Genomic DNA, 22717 nt, shown 5'->3' with positions numbered 1-22717 from the left:
GCTGCTCACACAACCGCTCCAACATATGTAACGTTGAATTCCACCGGGTGGGTAGGTGACATATGATGCGATGTTCCGGAAGGCCAAATCGTCGCTGCTGAGCAGCGAGGCGCGATCTTGCCGTGCTGGAACGTCGCAAGTGAGCGCACTCTATGCGGACCTTGTGCAACAGTGCAGCAAGATCCGGATAGTCCCTCAGAAAGCTCTGCACGACCAAGTTAAGAACATGTGCCAGACATGGGATGTGTGTGAGGTTGCCTAGGCCAAGAGCTGCCACCAGATTTCGGCCATTGTCACACACTACCAAGCCCGGCTGGAGATTCGCTGGCCCAAACCACACATCGCTCTCCAGCTTGATAGCATTCCAGAGCTCCTGCGCTGTGTGGCTTCGATTCCCCAAAGAAATTAATTTGAGTACAGCCTGTTGACGTTTGGCCACGGCTGTGCTCATATCGGTCGTAACAGGCTCCTGCTCTGCTGTTTCTGAGGAACTTGAGTAGGAGGAGGAGTCTATGTGTACAGACTGGAGTCCTGCAATCCATGGCGTTGGAAGAACACGTACAGCGCCACTCTCCAGATCCGTACCCGGCTCCACAACATTGACCCAGTGGGCAGTGAGGGAAAGGTATCGTCCCTGTCCATGGTTACTGGTCCACGCATCGGTGGTCAGGTGGACCTTGCTACTAACGGCGTTTAGTAGCGCATGTTTTATTTTGCCCTCAACATGTTTCTGCAGGGCAGGGACGGCTCGCCTGCTGAAATAAAAGCGGCTGGGCACGTTGTATTGGGGGACTGCCAATGCCATTAAGTCCCGGAAGGTGTCAGTGTCCACCAGCCTGAATGACAGCATTTCAACTGCCAGAAGTTTGGCAATGCCAGCATTCAGAGACTGTGCTCGGGGATGGTTTGCCGAGTAAGGGCGCCTTTTATCCCATGCCTGTGCTACCGATGGCTGTGATGGATGGGAACGTGCTGCTATGGGTGTAATCTGACAGGGTCTCCGGACAACAGTGGCAGAGGTTTGTAAAATATCAGTATTTCTATAATATAGATTAATTCTCTCATATAGATTAATTCTCACATACAGAGTCTAGTCCAGCTAGCAGAGGCTCTGGTTAGAGTGTGACTGAGCTATTCTGGATTCCTTGGCTCACACAGCTGTCTCTCTTGTCAAATGTATAGGTCACTTGTCAAAGCTGTCAAAAAGTGATTACAAAAATGAAGAAAAGTAAGTTCATGACATGCAGTAATTATTTGAAGAGAAAACGAGCATTGTTCTTACATATAGTCTTGAGCAGCTGTCCGGGTGTTCGAGAGTCTCAAGGGATATGAGATCTCCTGAACAAGAGTTAGACCGGCTTTATATACTATTCTGACCTATAAACTACAACCACATATGGTGGCTTGCCACTATGTTCATAAGTTCTTCCATATTAAGTGAACCGTAGTTATTTTAATAATATGCATACAGTTATTTATGCATTACCTTAGTCTGAGATATTTAAGCCTAAAGTCTGAGATCTTTAGAACCATTCATTATCTCTAAATAGTCACATTTTGACAGCTTTGACAAGTGACCTATACATTTGACAAGAGAGACAGCTGTGTGAGCCAAGGAATCCAGAATAGCTCAGTCACACTCTAACCAGAGCCTCTGCTAGCTGGACTAGACTCTGTATGTGAGAATTAATCTATATGAGAGAATTAATCTATATTATAGAAATACTGATATTTTACAGTCCCCCCTGATTATGATTTGAGACATATCATAATCAATCCTAACTCATTCTCTCACCATTCGTATCACATTCATTCTTTATTCTGAAAACCTTGTATCAACATCTGCCCTGAATGTCATCTGAATTTTCAAACCTATTGTAAAAACAAAAATTAGATCAGAGAGTTATATTTTTTCGTTTTAACATCTCTCTTAAAATATCATCTTCCTTTTTCATTTCTATCTTTATATTCTTATAAATACTCCTAATTTTACACATAATAATTATTTGATATATTATACACAGCAAAACTATGATAAATAGAATAACAATCGGATTAGACAATACATTCCCTGCTGCCATTTTCGCTGAAGACTGTGACCAACTGGTTACAGATTTTCCTAAATTTCTCCACCAAGATGAGCCTGACATACTCGTCCATTCATGTTCAATATCATTTAGATTACCTTGTTCATGTCTAAATACAATTTCAGCTTTTTTTTTTTTAATTGTTTTGTCAGCAGATTTAATAAACCCTTGTCTTTCTTTATTTCATTTGTCCACAAATCCCAAGGAAATTTATTGACTTGTGACAAATTGAACTGGATCGGAAGGATTTTCAGACGTCTTGAGCCTATTGACGTAATATTAATACTTCCTTCCCTCTTTGTGAGAGTTTTAACATTTCCCTCTATACAATATAAACCCATTGTCAGATTTTCGACATGTACACAAGATGAGAAGAATGCAGAAACTGCTTCTTTTCCTGACATGACTTGGAAACAAGTTTTGTTAGCGCTTACTGGTGTCACCAAGTCATGTATCGTGTGGACATTCTCAACTCTGGCATGACAAGAAGTATGATTATGGAAACATGAATGATAAATGACTTTATCCTGTCCAGGTAGACACATTACCTTGGAAACAAAATTTAAGCATGACGAAATGTCTAATTGTTCAATGTTTGTACCATCAAATGCAAAATCTGTGTACTGTAATTGATAATATAACAATTGTGTAGGGCTGACAGGAATTCCCAGAACACCTATAGGAACCAGGGTTTCTTCTCTTCCTGACACTGGAATCAGTGATGTTCCTACACAAATGTTCTGTTCACATCCTAACCACTTATTTACCCACAAATCTGTATGGTTTAACGCAAAGTTATATTCTATGGGCAAATTTCTTATTAGCCCTAAAGGGGTAATTCCACTTTGTAAGGCTTGTGCAATCATTTTCAGATTGGTGGAATATTCAATCTGAATTTCTAGACATGTTTTGGCCACTTGAGATTCCTGTTCACTTTGCATTAAAGCTAAAGTAGCATCCTGAAGATGTGATACAGAAGATCCCAATACAGTAGCAGTGTTCAAAACCATCTTTTCAAGGACTTGATTCAAGCTTTTCTGAATCTTTACCCCTTTTCCTCCAATATACCCAATATTTTCCAGATCTGATTTAAGTGTATGAATGTCCATAGTGTTAATTAAACTTCCTACTGTTCCTAATCCCCCCAAAATACCTTCAAACACTCCCCTCTTACTTCTAACCTGTGTTGAAGTTCTTTTCCCAAACCATTGTTCTATTCCCATCTCCATGTTAGTGAGATGTGGTTGACACTGGGGATATCTAGAAGAGATTTTCCAGTTAGACATGTTAAAGGTCCATACCATGGTCAGAAACACTCCATCTCGTAACAGAGGTTTAGTTTGGAACTGATTGATCTGAAAAGGAGTAGATGGTTGAAATCTTGTCTGTGTGCATACATTATCTACTGCTGACCATATATTTACCTTTACATCTCTACATTGTTTGTAGTTATATTTCGTTAAAATGCAACATTGGTAAAGTCCAGAATCCTTAGGAGATGGATTATCTACAGAAAAAATAAAATCCTTATTTAACCATCTCACGTTACCGGATTGACCTCTGTGTATAACATTTGTTGGACCATTTGAAAAACTTCCCAAAAATGATTTATCTTTGGTCCATATTAACAAAGATTCTGAAGGTAGCTCTAACCTCGTGCTGCATTTTAGTAATAAAGGAGACATATTTTCTTGACTATATACTGCTTGTGGTGTAACCCTTACTTCTGGAGCTATAGTATTTGAAACTGTAAAAACTACAGATACCTGTACTTGTACTGGTTCTCTGGTTATCTGAAAATTCCATGTTTTTACCCAATCCTCGTCTCCTTCTGTAATAGAAAGAAATGCAGGATCTAAAACTTTCCCAAATAGTTGTGTCCTTAACCAAGCATCTGTTTTGGATGTTTCAACTTTCCCTTTTGCGATCATATCATTTGTAATGTCGCCTGACCACACAGCTTTCTCTTCACCTCTTATCTCTATATTCCAGAATAACACATCTGTAGGACTACATTCCCATGTGCCTGTCTTATTATTGTGTATATAATCTCCTTGTAACTGTGTGAACTTCGTCTTAGGTCCTGTGGTTGCGTGTAATATTATGTCAGTGTCATGTATGAAGTGTAGCTCAATACAGCATTTTGCACCAAAACCCATGCAAATGTTTCCAGTAATATCTACTGAATCGTCCGGTATGTCCTCATCTATTAAGCTTTGTAGATTCGTTCCTCTTGGTTTCCTTGGATGTAAAGTTCCTTTGAAAAGTTCCTTCACTTAACTAGTATTTGTTCCATGGTGTGAAATATCTTCAGCGTAGATCACAGTTGAAACAGTACAAAACAGCAGAAATGTGATTCCCATCAGATAGTAGCTTTTCCTGGGAAATGTCTTTTCCTCCTGAAGGATTGGTGTTGAATCCCTTCCGTCAAAGACGTGGAGTTTCATATTCCAGTTCTTATTGGAATCCATTTCTTCCTAAAAGAAATGCAGTATCATTATTTTGCAATATACAGTTTGCATTGAATCATAGAATCATAGAATCATAGAATCGTAGAGTTGGAAGGGACCTCCTGGGCCATCTGGTCCAACCCCCTGCTCAAAGCAGGATTCGCTAAATCATCCCAGTCAGATGTCTGTCCAGCCTCTGTTTGAAGACTTCCATTGAAGGAGAACTCACCACTTCTCGTGGCAGCCTGTTCCACTCATTGATCACTCTAACTGTCAAAAAGTTTTTTCTAATATCTAATCTGTGTCTCCTCCCATTCAGTTTCATCCCATTGCTTCTAGTCTTTCCTTGTGCAAATGAGAATAAAGTTGATCCTTCTACAATGTGACAGCCCTTTAGATATTTGTAGACAGCAATTAAGTCTCCTCTCAGTCTTCTCTTTTGCAAACTAAACATTCCCAAATCCTGCAACCTTTCCTCATAAGACAGGGTTTGCAGACCGGTCACCATTCTGGTCGCTCTTTTCTGAACTTGCTCCAGTTTGTTGATGTCTTTTTTAAAATGTGGTGCCCAAAACTGGACACAATATTCCAGATGAGGTCTGACCAAAGAGGAGTAGAGGGAAATAATGACTTCACGTGATCTAGACTGTATGCTTCTGTTAATACATCCTAGAACTGCATTTGCCTTTTTTGCTGCTGCATCACACTGTTGACTCATATTCAGTCTGTGATCTATTAGTATACCCAAGTCTTTTTCACATGTGCTGTCACTTAGCCCTATTCCTCCCATTCTATATATGCTTTTTTCATTTTTATTGCCCAGATGTAGTACTTTGCATTTCTCCCTGTTAAAAACCATTCTGTTAGTTACTGCCCACTTCTCCAGTTTATTTAAATCTTTTTGAATCCTCTCTCTCTCTTCTCTAGTATTAGCTATCCCTCCTAGCTTTGTGTCATCAGCAAATTTAATCAGTTTACCCTCAATTCCTTCATCTAAATCGTTGATAAAGATGTTGAACAATACAGGGCCCAGGACAGAGCCCTGTGGTACCCCACTTGAGACATTCTTCCAACTGGATGTGCAGCCATTTACGACCACTCTTTGGGTCCGATCACTAAGCCAGCTATGAATCCACCTAACAGTTGCCTTGTCCATTCCATACTTAGTCATTTTTTCAATAAGGATTGTATGAGAGACTTTGTCAAATGCTTTGCTGAAGTCAAGATATACTATATCTACAGCATTTCCTTGATCCACCCAATCAGTGATACCGTCATAGAAGGAAATTAAGTTAGTCTGACATGACTTATTAGTTACAAACCCATGCTGACTCTGTTTGATCACTTCATTCTTATCCAGGTATTGACTTACATGTTTTTTAATAATTTGTTCAAAGATCTTTCCTGGTATAGAAGTCAGACTCACCGGCCTATAGTTGCCTGGGTCCACCTTCTTCCCCTTTTTGAAGATAGGAACAACATTTGCTCTTCTCCAGTCTTCTGGCACTTCTCCTGTTCTCCAAGAATTTTCAAAGATTATGGAGAGTGGTTCAGAAATTTCTTCTGCTATCTCCTTCAGTACTCTGGGGTGTAATTCATCTGGACCTGGAGACTTGAATTCATTTAGGTTAGCTAAGTGTTTCCTCACTATCTTTCTGTTTATAGATATCCTGGATTCTTCTATTCCCTTAATAGGACAGTGAATAACAGTTGGTGTTACATTTCCTTTCTGAGAGAAAACAGATGCAAAATAGGAATTTAAAAGTTCAGCCTTCTCAACATCCTGTCTTACCATTTCATCATTTTCATCCTGTAAAAATCCTATAGCATCTTTGACTTTTCTTTTACTTTTGACATATCCCCAAAATCCTTTATTATTGCTTTTGACATCTCTTGCAAGCCTCAATTCATTTTCAGCTTTAGCTAATCTGATTTGTGCCCTGCAGATTCTGCAGACAGCATTATATTCTTCTTTAGATATGCCTCCCTCTTTCCATTTTATAAACATTTTTTTCTTCCTTTTTAGCATGTGCTTAAGTTCTGTGTTCACCCATCCTGGTTTCCTTAAATGCTTCCTATTCTTCCCTCTTTTCGGAATTGTTAACAACTGTGCTTTGAGAATTTCATTTTTCAAGATTTCCCATCCTTCCTGGACATTTTTGTCTTTAAGGATATCCAGCCATTGGATCCCTCCTATTATCTTTCTGAATCCCTTAAAATCTGCCTTTCTGAAATCTAACCTTGACGTCTGAGTCTTCACAGGTCTTCCGCCTCTAGTTATCCAAAATTCTAAAATAGCATGGTCGCTACCTCCTAGGGTTCCAGCCACTTTTACCTCCTCAACCATTTCCTCCCTGTTTATAAGGATTAGATCCAAGGTAGCAGTTCCCCTTGTTTTCTCCCCTACCTTTTGGAAGATAAAGTTGTCAGCAAGAGAGGATAAGAATTTCCTTGACCTGTTAGTTTTGCCTGAGAGAGATTCCCAACAAATGTCTGGATAGTTGAAATCTCCCATGACAACTATGTCATATTTTTTGGAGAACTTGGCCATTTGATGCATAAAGAGTTCATCCATATCTTCAGCTTGCACAGGCGGCCTGTAGTAAATGCCTACAATGGTGTCCTTTCCATTGTTCTGTCCTTGTATTCTTACCCAAACAGTTTCCACAGAACTCCCAGTCTCTGAAGCTTCAATCTCTGTGCAGATATATGCGTTTCTAACATACAATGCAACACCCCCTCCTCGTTTATCAAGTCTGTTTCTTGCAAATAAGTTGTATCCTTCTAGTCTTGTATTCCAATCATGTGTATCGTCCCACCAAGTTTCAGTGATTCCAATGACATCATATTTCTTTTCCTGTGTTAGTAGTTCCAATTCTCCTTGTTTGTTGCCCATGCTTTGTGCATTAGTATAGAAACATTTTAGTTTGTGATTGGTTTCTCTTTCTCCAATATTGTTATTAATTATATTCTTTCGTCTTTGTTCTTCCTTTCCACTTCTATTAGCAGAGTTCTCAATAGCATTTGTCAGGTGTATGGCTTTTTCTGGTCTTTTGCTTCCCTTCCCATGTTGTTCTAGTTTAAAGCTCTCCTTACAAGTGTAGCAAGGCGACTTCCAAATACATGCTTTCCAGTCTTCGTAAGGTGCACCCCATCTCTAGCAAGTAGTCCATCGTATAAGTAGTTCACTCCGTGATCCAGAAATCCAAATCGTTGCTGACGGCACCATCGACGTAGCCAGTTGTTCACCTGCAGAATCTTATTCCACCTCCTTGTTCCATGGCCATCCACTGGGAGGATGGAAGAGAAGACCACCTGCGCTCCCAGTTCTTTCACTTTCTTGCCTAAGTCTTCAAAGTCTCTGCAGATGGTTTCCAGGTCGTTTCTTGCGGTGTCATTTGTCCCCACATGTAGTAGCAGGAATGGGTAGTCATCTGTAGGTCTGAAGAGTCCTGATATCCTGTCAGACACATCTTTAATTTTTGCACCTGGAAGACAGCACATTTCTCTTGAAGTTATATCCGGTCTGCAGATAGCGGCCTCTGTTCATCTCAACAGGGAATCCCCCATGACCACCACTCTCCGTTTCTTCTTCACAACATTTTTCTTTCTCCATCCAGGAGGACTCTGAAGGCGTACAAGGTTGCTGTTTGTTGGCAAAGTCTTATCCTGATGTATTTCTTCATCATTTTCCTGCGTGAGAGCCTGGTACTGGTTTCTGAGCAGTATGGGTGCTGACTGCCTCCTGATCCTCCTGCTTCTCTGGGTCACATGTCTCCATTCCTCTGTTTCTTCAGGTGCACTTCGAATTTCTTCTCTTTCTGTAACATGAAGAGATAATTCTGCTCTGTCCAAGAACTCTTCACCTTCCTTAATGATCTTCAACGTAGCCAACCTCTCTTCGAGATTTTGCAACTTTTCCTCCAACAGGGACACAAGCTTGCATTTGTGGCATGTGAAGTTTGGCTTTTCCACTGGTAAATCTGTGAACATGTAGCAAGAAATGCAGCTCACCAAATGGCTCCTGGCCTCTTCCATCTTGAGATTTCTTAAAAACGATGAAAGATGAGCCAAATTTCGCGCGCCTATCGGCGCGCGGTTTTTCCGATTTCCTCTTTTCAGCTGCAACGGCCAAAACCCAGTGATCGTTGAGCTCGCGGAGACTCTTCACTTATCCCAGAAGGCACTGGGAATATGCAAATGATCTCCTCAAGACTCTTCCCCTGGTTTTCCGATTTCCTCTTTTCAGCTGCAACGGCCAAAACCCAGTGATCGTTGAGCTCGCGGAGACTCTTCACTTATCCCAGAAGGCACTGGGAATATGCAAATGATCTCCTCAAGACTCTTCCCCTGGTTTTCTGATTTCCTCTTTTCAGCTGCAACGGCCAAAACCCAGTGATCGTTGAGCTCGCGGAGACTCTTCACTTATCCCAGAAGGCACTGGGAATATGCAAATGATCTCCTCAAGACTCTTCCCCTGGTTTTCCGATTTCCTCTTTTCAGCTGCAACGGCCAAAACCCAGTGATCGTTGAGCTCGCGGAGACTCTTCACTTATCCCAGAAGGCACTGGGAATATGCAAATGATCTCCTCAAGACTCTTCCCCTGGTTTTATTTTATTTTATTTTATTTTATTTTATTTTATTTTATTGATCAACATGTACCCACAATTTTTGTTGTCTGCGGGTATTTTTAACCACCTTAGATGCTCGTTGCACAAGTATCATCACTTGTCCCATGGTTTCGATAATTTCAAAGGGACCTTCCCAATTACTTTCCCAAGGTCCATTCTTCCTGAAAGTTTTAATCATCACTAGAGCCCCTTTCTTGAATTTGGATACATATGGTGGCTCCATTCTCTGCATTCTTGATGCAGCATGTGGAAGAATCGTTTTCAAATTTTCCTGCAACAATTGCAACCATTTGGACCTTGCAACAGCATCTTTTTGTGGTGTAGACAAAAATGGTTCATGAGGAAAAATCAATGGCATTTTTCTTCCTGTCATCAGTTCAAAAGGAGTAAACTGAGTTGTGGCAGAGGTTGTTCCTCTTACACTCAACAGTACAAAAGGTACTGCATCAACCCAAGTATTGCCTTTGTCCAATAACATCTTGGCAATTCTGGATTTTATTGTTCTATTCATCCTTTCCACAATACCAGCAGACTGTGGATGGTAGGGTACATGAAACTGTTGTCGTACCCCTAGAATAGCACAAACGGCTTGCATGATTTTTCCTGTAAAGTGACTTCCTCGATCAGAGGTGATCATTCTTGGGATCCCCCAAGTACAAAAGACATGATTAACTAATGCTCTAGCTGTAGACAAAGCATCATCTTTCCTGACAGGTAAAATTTCAACCCACTTAGAAAAAACATCTACCACAACCAATGCATACCTGAGACCATTTTTACCTGATGGTAACGGTCCAATGTAGTCGATTTGTAACGTAGACCATGGACCATCTGCAGGTGCGATTCGGAGTAGTGGCGGTTTCTGTCCTTTTGGTCTTGGATTAATTTGGGCACAAATGAGACATGATTGAACAACACTTTGCACTGTCTCTTCCATCTTTTCCCAGTAAAATTTCTCTCTGAGAATGCCTAACAATTTTTGTTGGCCCAAATGACCCAAACTTTCATGATTGTATTTTGTGAACTCAACCTGTAGATGTCTTGGGACAACAGGACGCAACTCCCCGTTTAAGTCATGACACAAAACCCCGTTTTCACAAACAAAGGGAGGTTTTGGATCAACCCGGGAAGCAACAAGAGATGAGTCTTTTTCTTGTTCTTCCGCAAAAGAAGGGATATGCGTGTCTGTTCTTTGAACTGCTGAAACCTCGAGAGGTTCAGGTTCAAACACCTCTTCTCCTGTCAGGGCTGCCTCTTTGGCTAGCATATCTGCGGTTGCATTTCCAACAGATAATTCATCATCAGATTTTTTATGGGCCGGAACCTTGACAATAGCAAAACCATTAGGGTTTTTTGATGCTATCCTGAAAATTGTCTTCAGTGTGTCACTGTGTACAAGAGTCTTATTAGATGAATCTACATAGCCTCTTTTTTCCCAAACTGACAAGTAATCTGTCAGTGATCTTACAACATAAGAGCTATCGCTGTAGATCACAATGGGACACTGATCATCTGCTTCATTCAGCTGTAGTACCATTTTTACTGCTTCTAGCTCTGCTCTTTGAGCTGAAAAATGACTCGGTAATTTGTGCTTCACAACCTGTCCTCTGTTGGGATAAAAAATGGCATATCCTGAATAATAGTGCCCATCTGAATAGAATCTGGAACCATCTACAAAAATTGGTTCGTCTGTTACCTCTGCTTTCCGTCTGAAAAGTGATGGACTTGGATCCTGAAAAGACTGTAAACAATCATGAGTTTGTCCTTCATATTGCATCAGCTGAGGAAGAACATATTTGGCCTTGTAATCTACCTCAATTTGTTTGGGAGACAATGACAATAACCAATGAGCAAATCTCTGATGTGACACACCTGGGATATTATTCTCAAAGAGAAGTTTTAGTGTAGAGTGAGGAGTTTGCAAAATGATTTTGTTGAACCCGACAATATGTTCGGTTGCTTTGACTGCAAAGTACACACCTACCAAGTGTCTTGCACAGGTCTCAAAACCTTTTTCAACAGGTGAGAGAAGTTTTGAAAAATAGCCCAAAATTCTCCACTCTTCTCCCTGTAATTGCAGTAATACAGCAGAAACAGATGTTCCTGATGTATGCACTTGCAAAGCAAATGGAGCCGAAGGATCTACTGTGGACAAAGCAGGTGCATTTTGTAAATTCATTTTCAATTGTTCAAATGAGGTTTGCTGTTCATCACCCCAAGGACCAAAGTAATCACTGTTTTCACCTTTCAAAAGATCATATAAAGGTCTGGCCTTATCTGCAAAATTCTCAATGAAATCCCTTGAATAATTCATAAGACCTAAAAAATGTCTCAATGCCTTGTGTGATGTCGGAATTGGTAGGGAAGCAATTGCCTCAATTCTTTCCTGCAGTGGCTGTCTTTTTCCTGGACTCAACAGCACCCCTAAAAATCTGACCTCAGTCTGCATTAATTTGACCTTTTTGGTGTTCAATTTCAACCCTGCATCATGCAGCAACTCAAACAATTCTGTCAGAAGAGAAACATGTGTCTCTTTATCCTCTGTAGACAATAAAATATCATCCACATATTGCAGAATGCAATCAGGCCTCGAAAATCTGGATAATACCTTTGCCAATGCCTGATGAAAAACACTAGGTGACAAATGTGCTCCTTGAGGTAACCTGCAAAACAGATATTGCTCGTCCAAGAAAGTAAATGCAAACTTATACTGACAACTCTTTTCAAGAGGTATACTGAAAAAACCATTGCTAATGTCCAGTACAGAAAAGTATTTGGCCTTTGCATTTAACCTTGCCATCATGTCATGAGTATCTGCCACAATTGGTGCGACATTGGGTGTATGCTTATTGAACATCCGTAAATCCAATATCATTCGATAAGAACCATCAGATTTCAAAACACACCACAAAGGATTGTTACTTACAGAATTAGCCTTTCGGATAACACCTTGATCTAACAATTCCTGTATGATCTTTGACATAGAGTCAATTGATTCTGGAGGCAATTTATACTGACGCTGTGGCGGGGGATCACGCCCCTCCACATTCACGATAACGTCTTTCATTGTTCCAACCTGATTCCTGAACTGAGCCCAAAGAGAAGGAAAAAGCTGTACAATTTCTGTCAATACCTTGTCATCATTAGTGTCAGGCCACAAATGGTCAGATGACACCACATCATTCAAGCAAATACTTCCAACATGGCTATAATCATTAGGATCAATGACTACCGGTTTACAACCATTGGAATCTTTCCAGATCACTTGATTTCCTAGGTCAACTACCCATCCGAATTTCTGCATAAAATCTGTGCCAAGTATATTTTCAGAATCACAACAATACCAGATGTCAATTTCTGTTTTGAAAGAACTAGGTATTTCCAAAATCACATTGGGAACTAAGGTTGCTTTAGTTCCACCTTTTCCACTGAAACCGACAATTGTACAAACTGGTGAATCTGGGTTTAGCTTCAAATCAAGGTTTGTAACACTTAACTGAGCTCCTGTGTCAATGAGAAATACAACATTCTGTCCTGCTAAACTTACTTTGATAAATGGTCTTCCACAGTCATCCAATGTAACTCGAGTCACAAATTCCAATGGATGTGGTACAGGAATAGTCTGTGATTGTCAGAAAGATGAAGGAGATGGGAGAAGACCAGTGTCCTTTTTAAAAGACCTTGGAATTCTATCCCTTGACTCTGTTTCCTTCACTGTCATTTCTCTGATCTGTCTGATTAATGGTGCATATGGTGACTGTGTTTGTCTGTTGGCAGTATGAGCAGGTGCAGATGATTGTAATGCAGGTGCGGAAGGTGTGGTGTATGATTTTGGCATGAGTCCGTTTTCCCTTCCAAGCTTACCTGTTCCTTGTGTACCCATCTCTGATTCTGCTCTCAAAAATTTCCTGCACTGCCACTTCAAGTGTCCAGGTATACCACAAAAATAACAATGGATATTGTTCCTTTGTGTAGTATTTTTACCTCTATGCTCAATGTAATCCCTGCTCTTGGAGATTACTGTGACTCTAGGTTTCAGTTGACTGTCTTCCTTCTCATGAACTACCGCTATTTTAGCCTTGACCTGATTTTGTTTCATGGATCTCCTTATTCTGTCAATAAAAACTGTTGCTTCTTGCAATGATGGCTGAGTGTTAGCCAATTGCACTGAGGCAGGATCTAAGTACTTGAACTTCTTTACAAAAAATTTGATCATGGATGCTGGCTCTTCGTGAGGCCTGAGATCCATTACCATCCTATAGGCCTGTTCAAACTTCACCAAAAAAGAGAATGGGTCTTCAGAAATATTTGTTTGTAAACTCCCTAAAATATCAACTGTAGGCATGTCTTCTCCAGTTGTAAACAATACTAATTGTCTAAGTCTGTCTTCTTTTGTACTATGTGCCATTTCATTCTCATCATTTAATCTGGGTGTGGTCTGTAATCTTTTTCCCATATGTGAAGGTAACCAAACTTTGAATATTTTATTCTTTTGCTCATCATTCAGATTGTATTTGTCTGTGTTTGATTCAAAAGTGTCCGCATTATAAAAGGCATCCATCTTATCATTGTAATTTGGAATGTCTTTTACAATTTTCATTAGCTGATCGTGTATTTTCAGATTAATGCGTGCTGCTCTGTCATGTAATTTTTTCCGTTGTAATTCTACTGCCTCTAATTCCTCTACTGAAGCATCTGGATTTTGCATATTTGGTACAAATGATGACGCAGCACTGTCCTCCTGTTTACCTGTTGATCTTGTGTTAACAGAAACCCTTTTTATATCTTGTCGTAATTTAGACAATAACTCTGTCCTGGTATCTATTTGATCTTCCAATTGTTCTATATGCTCTGACAAAATCAAACAATTTGGACAATCAAAGTAATCCCCGTCAGACTCTTGTGTGTCACGTGGTGTGTCAGTGTGATTAATGTCTTGTGTGACAATACATGTTTTATAGGTGTTAGGTTCAGTTTTCTCAAAGACTAAGCTATTATACACATGAACTAGCTGCATAACATTCTGAAGTTTCCTTTGTAATTTTCTAACTGAGAAAAACCTTTTGTCAATTTTAACATTTTCTGCCTCACATTGATTATACAAACTAGACCATAATTGGGCATCCGTATGATTATGAACAAACTTGAAATCTATGTTACTTTTCTTAGCATAATCATGTATAAAATCCATTATAATTTTTTTCTCACCTATTGAGAGTCTTTCCCGTCAATGGATGGTCCTCTGTGTCCTTATGCAATCCTCAGATCTCCGTCTGGATGAGACGCATGCAGCTCTTTACGATCCTCACCCGTCGTCTTCAGGTTCAGTGTGATCTTTGTGCCGTGAAATAGTGGAATTCCTGAGGAAGCTTGTACAACAGGTGGTTTTTAGCAGAGTTCGTGCTCCCCCCTTGCACAATCGAGGAAGGAATGCCAACCAAAATTAGCACAAAAGATCAGGCTGGCTACGGCTCGCCAAAATGTAGAAAAATATATATATATATATCTTCTTGCACGGTTGAGAATCAAAAGTAAAGGCAATGTTGAATTGAGGATAAAATAAATCTTGTTTTTAATTATTCATTTCAAAAAATGAATAATTAAAAACAAGATTTATTTTATCCTCAATTCAACATTGCCTTTACTTTTGATTCTCAACCGTGCAAGAAGATATATACACTCACTGGCCACTTTATTAGGTACACCTGTCCAACTGTGTGTTAAGACTTAATTTCTAATCAGCCAATCACATGGCGGCAACTCAGTGCATTTAGGCATGTAGACATGGTCAAGACAATCTCCTGCAGTTCAAACCGAGCATCAGTATGGGGAAGAAAGGTGATTTGAGTGCCTTTGAACGTGGCATGATTGTTGGTGCCAGAAGGGCTGGTCTGAGAATTTCAGAAACTGCTGATCTACTGGGATTTTCACGCACAACCATCTCTAGGGTTTACAGAGAATGGTCCGAAAAAGAAAAAAAATCCAGTGAGCGGCAGTTCTGTGGCCGGAAATGCCATGTTGATGCCAGAGGTCAGAGGAGAATGGGCAGACTGGTTCGAGCTGATAGAAAGGCAACAATGACTCAAATTGCCACCCGTTACAACCAAGGTAGGCAGAAGAGCATCTCTGAACGCACAGTGCGTCGAACTTTGAGGCAGATGGGCTACAGCAGCAGAAGACCACACTGGGTACCACTCCTCTCAGCTAAGAACAGGAAACTGAGGCTACAATTTGCACAAGCTCATCGAAATTGGACAGTAGAAGATTGGAAAAACGTTGCCTGGTCTGATGAGTCTCGATTTCTGCTGCGACATTCGGATGGTAGGGTCAGAATTTGGCGTAAACAACATGAAAGCATGGATCCATCCTGCCTTGTATCAACGGTTCAGGCTGGTGGTGGTGGTGTCATGGTGTGGGGAATTTTTTCTGGGCACTCTTTGGGCCCCTTGGTACCAATTGAGCATCGTTGCAACGCCACAGCCTACCTGAGTATTGTTGCTGACCATGTCCATCCCTTTATGACCACAATGTACCCAACATCTGATGGCTACTTTCAGCAGGATAATGCGCCATGTCATAAAGCTCGAATCATCTCAGATTGGTTTCTTGAACATGACAATGAGTTCACTGTACTCAAATGGCCTCCTCAGTCACCAGATCTCAATCCAATAGAGCATCTTTGGGATGTGGTGGAACGGGAGATTCGCATCAGGGATGTGCAGCCGACAAATCTGCGCCAACTGTGTGATGCCATCATGTCAATATGGTCCAAAATCTCTGAGGAATGCTTCCAGCACCTTGTTGAATCTCTGCCATGAAGAATTGAGGCAGTTCTGAAGGCAAAAGGGGGTCCAACCCCTTACTAGCATGGTGTACCTAATAAAGTGGCCAGTGAGTGTATATATATATTTTTCTACAAGGTTCTTCCTTGGCGATCCTGTGAGGAAGCCGAACCAGCAGTGTGTGAGCTGGAGGAAGAGGGCCCAACACGAACTGAAGAGGTGGTAGGTGGTGCTGTACGTTGGCCTACGTCTTCAGGGTGTCTCTGCAACTCCAACTCGTGCTTGGTGCGCACATGTTTCCACATATTTGTGGTATTGAGGTTGCTGACATTTCTCCCTCTTTTGACTCTCTGATGACACAGCTTGCATTTGACAAAGCAAATGTCATCTGCAACTGTGTCAAAAAAGGACCACGCACTGCAACTCTTGTGAGCGCCCGGTTTGCCTTTGGAAGGAGGAATGCTCCTAACGGGTGCCGAAGTGGAGGGTACAGGCAACCAAGTCTTCCCCCTCCCTCTGCCTCCTGTTTTGGCCGGTAGGGGAATCTCTTCCTCCGAGCTGCTCCCACCACCTTCCTGTTGCTCACGCCATGATGGGTCAAGGACCTCATCATCTTCCCTCCCCTCTTCAAACAGCTGCTTCTCCGGGGTTGTCTCGCCAGCACCGTACGCACCAGAAAGTGGCAACTGAGTCTCGTCATCATCTGATGCGTACTGAGGTGTGCTGACCATAGGCACTGGCCCACTCGCCTCTTCAGATTCAGAGGGACAAAGAAGTTGCGCATCACTGCATACTCCCTCTTCTTCACATTCAGGAATGCTGCTTGGCTGGCCCCCTCTTTCCAAGCCAACAGATTCCGAGAACAGAAGTAGAGACTGTGATGGCTCCTGTCCATGTCTCTCTGACTGCCTGGGCACTTTGGCAGGTGGTGAAGAGACAGATGGTTGCTCTTCGGTGCTCTGACCCTGAGAGGATGCGGAAGTAATTGAAGTCGATGCGTTAGCTGCCATCCATCCGACAACGGCTTCAATTTGTTCCTCCCGCAGCAGTGGGGTACGTTGAGGTCCTACAAAGCTGCGCATAAAGGACTGTTGCCTGCTAAAACTGGGGGATGCTGATCCACTGGTGCCCGCAGCAGGCCCAGAATCCCCACGTCCTCTACCTGTAGAATCCCCACGTCCTCTCCCTGCAGAATCCCCACGTCCTCTCCCTGCTGAAACTCCACGCCCACGCGCCTTACTCCCTGCCTTCTTCATCTTGCAAGACTGCTTAAGATAGGCAAAAAAGTACAAAGGGGGGCCTTAGTGTGCTTATTCCTGAACAGCTGGTTACAGGTACAAGAAACACTAATTTTATGAAGTGTGTGTGTGTGTGTGGACTAGACTTTAATAGGAGCTGATGTGGCCTACACAAGTTCCAAATGTAGTGTTTGGTGAACTTTTTTTGTGGTTTCTTTGTTGGAAACAAACTCAAAGTATGTGAACAAAGAATTGAAACTGATAGTATCACCAACTTTTTGGAGCTATTACAATGCAGGCAGGTAACCTACAATGCAAAAGATGAGGCTCCAAAAAAATTGGGTAATACTAATCTGGCTGCGCCGGCAGGGCACAAGCCAGAAAAAAAGGCTCCTCTATCTACTCCTATATAGTGTTTGCAACCAACCAATGTTGATGGATACGGATGGATGCACACTAATAGGAGAAGAAAAAATGAGCTGCACTCAAAGACAAATATGTGTGAGGCAGTGACGCACGTTGAGCGTCCTACAACCAGACGTAGCTGCAGGACACTCTACTCAGCGTGAGCTGCACTCACACACAGTCAGAGGCCTCTCAGACAGCCGTCAACAGTGCAGCTAAGTGGGCACTGGCACTGACAGGCTGCAGAAAGGCTCCGCTGTGTACTCCTTTATAGTGTTTGCAACCACCGTAGATGGAGACGGATGGATGCACACTAATAGAAGAAAAAATGAGCTGCACTCAAATACAAATATGTGTGAGGCACTGACGCACGCTGAGCGTCCTACAGCCAGACGTAGCTGCAGGACACACTACTCAGCGTGAGCTGCACTCACACACAGTCAGAGACCTCTCAGACAGCCGTGAACAGTGCAGCAAAGTGGACACTAGCACTGAAAGGCTGCAGAAAGGCTCCGCTGTCTACTACTAGTGTTTGCAACCAACGTATATGGATACGGATGGAAGCACACTAGATTGAAATTATGTAAAAAATGCAGCTCAAAAAATAAAAGATGTATGAGGCAGCAGTGATCACACTGGGTGGCCTACAGCCTGACGTGGCTGCAGGACCCACTCCACAGCGTGAGCTGCACTCACACAGCCCTTGCAGACAGCTGTGAACACTGCTGCTAGGGCAAAGAAGGCTACAGTGGTGGTTTATGTAGCCTGGGTAAAGCACTAGATGTTTGGTGGGATCGCTATTTCTAACTGTCCCTCACAGTCTTCTACAGCAGCCTGTCCCTAACTGAATTCACAGCAGAGTGACCAGAAATGGCGGCTGCGGTGGCTTTTATAGTGCATCATGACATCATTTCGGCAGCCAATCACAGCCATGCCAATAGTTAACATGCCTACATGCCTAACAGGATGTGCCCACACTTCGGAGGATTCCCATTGGCTTAATCAAAGCAAGCAGGCTCATAGCATGATGGGAACTTCCTATTCCGATTCCGATTCCGGAATCCGATATGACAAAAGTATCGGAACTAAGTATCGGAATTCCGATACCGCTAATATCGGCCGATACCCGATACTTGCGGTATCGGAATGCTCAACACTAGTCCTCACCTTAACCCAAAACCTAACCATAGTAATAGACATAAACTGAGTCCTAGCCCTAACCCTAGTCCTAAACAAAGACTTAATCCTAGATCTCATCCTTAACTCAAACCCTTATCATTGTCATAGACCTCACCCTAGTCTTAGCCGTAATCATGGAGCTAACACTAGTCCTCAACTTAACTGGTGCCTTAACCATAGTAATAGACTCACCCCTAGTCCAAGCCTAACTCAGGTCCTAATCATAGAACTAATCGTAGTCCTTTCCTTAACCTTAGCCCTAACCATAGTCATAGACCTAACCCTAGTCCTAGAGCTATCCCTAGTCCTAATCATAGACCTATCCCTACTCCTCACCCTAACCTAATCCCTAGCCCTAGTCCTCGCCTTAACCTGAGCCTGACCCCATAACCATGGTAAAGACCTATTTTTGGTGCTAGCCCTAATGTTAGTCATAATCATAGACTTAAAACTTAATCTGAGCCATAACTATAGTAATAGACCTAACTTTATTCCTGGCCCATCCTATTCCCTATTGTAATCACGAACCTAGTCCTCTTCTTAATCTGAGCCCTAGCCAAAGTAACAGACCCACCCCTACTCCTAGCCCCAACCCTAGCATAAATCATAGACCTAACACTTGTACCCACCTTAGCCTGAGTCCTAACCCTAGCTGCAAGCGATAGAGGAGCCAGGGAGCTGCTGGAGAGCACATTGCAGCCTCTGTCATCTCAGTCGCTGCTTAAACAGAGCGCAGCAGCCGATGGAAAACTCATCGTGACTTCTGTACTCTGTATAGGAGCCTGCAGCAACAAACAAGATGTCAGAGAGGCCCCTGATTGCTTTACTCATCAAATATGCACTGCACCCCTACAAGATGAAACAGCAGTGGCGGAGCAAGAGAAATTCCAGACCACCACTGAATTTGGTGCCCAGGGAAACCCCCAATTGCTCTCCCATTTTACACCACTGACACCTGGTGTTACCAGTATAGAAAGCTATAGAATATCTCTGAGATGAAATTTATGAGACTCCTTAAATATTCTTGCTGTTCTTTGGGTACTACAGGGACAAGTCGCAGCTCAGCTCCTATTAACTTCAATAATAGCTGGGCTGCAGTACCTGAGTATGACCACTACTTGTGTGTGGAGCTGTACTGGCTTTATAGTGAGTACATTCAACTGCAGCTATAGCTGGAAACAGGGGACTGACCTGTTATTGGACCCCAACCCAGGGGTGCCCTCAGGAATTTCATGGCTCCATACTGGAAAAATTTTCCCACCCCCTTGAGACTCTGCACAGCCTCCACCCCTCTAATCTTCCACAGACCCACCATCCACTTTTGGAAAAAAATCCACTTCTGCACCACTTCCTCACCAATCAAACAACAGTTTCCATAGAACACCAAATCACATACATAGCCAGCAGCTTATGTTTTGGTCAAAATATTTTTTTAGCTGCCACCATGATAAGGTAGACTCTCCTGGCCAGGCCCTACGCTACGCTAACCTATTAAACATTTCTTAAAATATCCAATACTCACTTTAGGTATATTTTTATTTATTTTTCCATAGGGGAATGTGTCACATACATTTTTTCAAAATTACCAATAATACCACATACAAGGGACAAATACTGTCACATCATGATCGGACCACATATTACCACCACACAGAGACCAAATAATACCACGTATAAGAAAAAAATACCACCACACCATGACCAGATGACATATTACCACTACATAGTGACCAAATAATACCACGTGTAAGGGACAAATACAGCCACACCATGACCAGATCACATATTACCACCACATTGTGACCGAATAACACCACATACAAGGGACAAATACCTTAATATTACTAGTATAAATAAATATTAATAAATAGGCTATTATTATCAGCCCGTAGCTGTCTGCCTAGCTTTTGCTGGTTAGATTTTATAGGGGGACCCTATGTAATTACTTTTCTGGGGTCCCCCTGTAAACTAACTAGTAAAGGCTAAGCAAACAGCTGTGAGCTGATATTAATAGCCTGCAAACCTTTATGGCTTATTGGCTCCTTCCCAGAATAACATCAGCCCTCAGCTATCAGCTTTCCCTCTACTGGTTATGAAAATTACACGGGAGCCCGCCAATTTTTTTTTTCATTTTTATTTCTTTAAAATTATCAGTGGCTGTCTGGTTACAGCTTATGCACATTTGTTCTCTTAACGCTCCTGCATAGGCTGGTGACAATGTGTGTGTGTTTGTATGTGTGTGTTTGTGTTTACTTATCAGCTAAGTAATTACTTAAGGCCCTGTCTCACATAGCGAGATCGTTAGCGAGATGGCTGAAATGTCACCGATTTTGTGATGCAACAGCGATCTCGCTATGTGTGACACATAGCGGCGACCGGCCCCCCGCTGCGATCTCGCTGATTGTGCTCGAATGTCCTGGGCCATTTTTTGATCATTGGTGTCCCGCTGGCCAGCATGCATCACTGTGTTTGACACCATTAAAAATAACGAGCGACCTCGTTGGTGACTGAGAACTCACGCTATCAAGGTCTGAGTCGTCAGAATAGCTGCTGCGTGACAAGGTCCCAACGACCGCCAAAGTCGTTATATGGATCGCCGCATCGTTGCTGCGTCGCTCAGTAGATCTGCCTGTTTGACAGCTTAGTAGCGACCATGTAGCAACGCACCAGCGATCCTTACCAGGTCGTATCGTTGTCGGGATCACCGGAGCCATATGTAACGGTACCCTAAGTGTAGAGCTAAGTGTCAATGACAGCTGCTGACACCAATCCCTAATCCCGTAACCCTGATGCCACACTGTATCAGCATGAAAAAGGTGGTGTTGAGCCAAGAAATGACATCACAAAACTTTTTATGAAAATATCTTTATTTAGTTCAAAAAAGCCTTCATTGCAAAAAAAAAAAATGCAGCAAAAACGTGCATTTGGCCGTAGTGTTTTTCCTGCCAAGATATGCAGAAACCTTGCAGAAAATTCTGCAAGCGAATACTCAATGTGCGCACATAGCCCTATAGTAGTTCTATTCTTGTACATAGGAGCAGTATTATAGTAGTTATATTCTTTTACATAGGAACAGTATTATAGTAGTTATATTCTTTTACATGGGGGCAGTATTATAGTAGTTATATTCTTGTACATAGAGGCAGTATTATAGTAGTTATATTCTTGTACATTGGGACAGTATTATAGTAGTTCTATACTTGTACATAGGAGCAGTATTATAGTAGTTCTATTCTTGTACATAGGAGCAGTATTATAGTAGTTATATTCTTTTACATGGGGGCAGTATTATAGCAGTTATATTCTTGTACATAGGAACAGTATTATAGTACTTATATTCTTGTACATAGGAACAGTATTATAGTAGTTATATTCTTGTACATAGGAGCAGTATTATAGTAGTTATATTCTTGTACATAGGAGCAGTATTATAGTAGTTATATTCTTGTACATAGGGGGCAGTATTATAGTAGTTATATTCTTGTACATAGGGGGCAGTATTATAATAGTTATATTCTTGTACATAGGGGCAGTATTATAGTAGTTATATTCTTGTACATAGTGAGCAGTATTATAGTAGATATGTTCTTGTACATAGGGGCAGTATTATAGTAGTTATATTCTTATACATAGTGAGCAGTATTATAGTAGATATGTTCTTGTACATAGGGGCAGTATTATAGTAGTTATATTCTTGTACATAGGAGCAGTATTATAGTAGTTATATTCTTGTACATAGAGGCAGTATTATAGTAGTTATATTCTTGTACATAGGGGGCAGTATTATAGTAGTTATATTCTTGAATATAGGAGCAGTATTATAGTAGTTATATTCTTGTACATAGGGGGCAGTATTATAGTAGTTATATTCTTGAATATAGGAGCAGTATTATAGTAGTAATATTCTTGTATATAGGGGCAGTATTATAGTAGTTATGTTCTTG

At 41.7% G+C, this 22717-nt stretch overlaps 2 protein-coding genes across 6 annotated transcripts in view; one reads left to right on the top strand and one right to left on the bottom strand.

The window, feature by feature from the left end:
- Window positions 1–22717, top strand: part of CHRNA2 (cholinergic receptor nicotinic alpha 2 subunit) — a 254947-nt gene that overhangs the window by 185616 nt on the left and 46614 nt on the right. The window lies entirely within an intron of this gene.
- On the bottom strand, window positions 2177–13646 carry LOC141074277 (uncharacterized). The gene is made up of 2 exons (XM_073561899.1): window positions 12717–13646; window positions 2177–4564 (listed from the first exon to the last, which is right to left on the bottom strand). The coding sequence occupies exon 2, from the start codon at window positions 4244–4246 to the stop codon at window positions 2177–2179; it is 2070 nt and encodes a 689-aa protein (XP_073418000.1). The 5' UTR covers window positions 4247–4564; window positions 12717–13646.

The sequence above is a fragment of the Dendrobates tinctorius genome, unplaced genomic scaffold (genome assembly GCF_039654945.1).
Source record: "Dendrobates tinctorius isolate UK_male_01 unplaced genomic scaffold, ASM3965494v1 ptg000332l, whole genome shotgun sequence".
Taxonomy (NCBI): domain Eukaryota; kingdom Metazoa; phylum Chordata; class Amphibia; order Anura; family Dendrobatidae; genus Dendrobates; species Dendrobates tinctorius.
The sequence above is the reverse complement of the archived record's forward strand: the minus strand, read 5'-3'. Positions and strand labels throughout refer to the sequence as shown.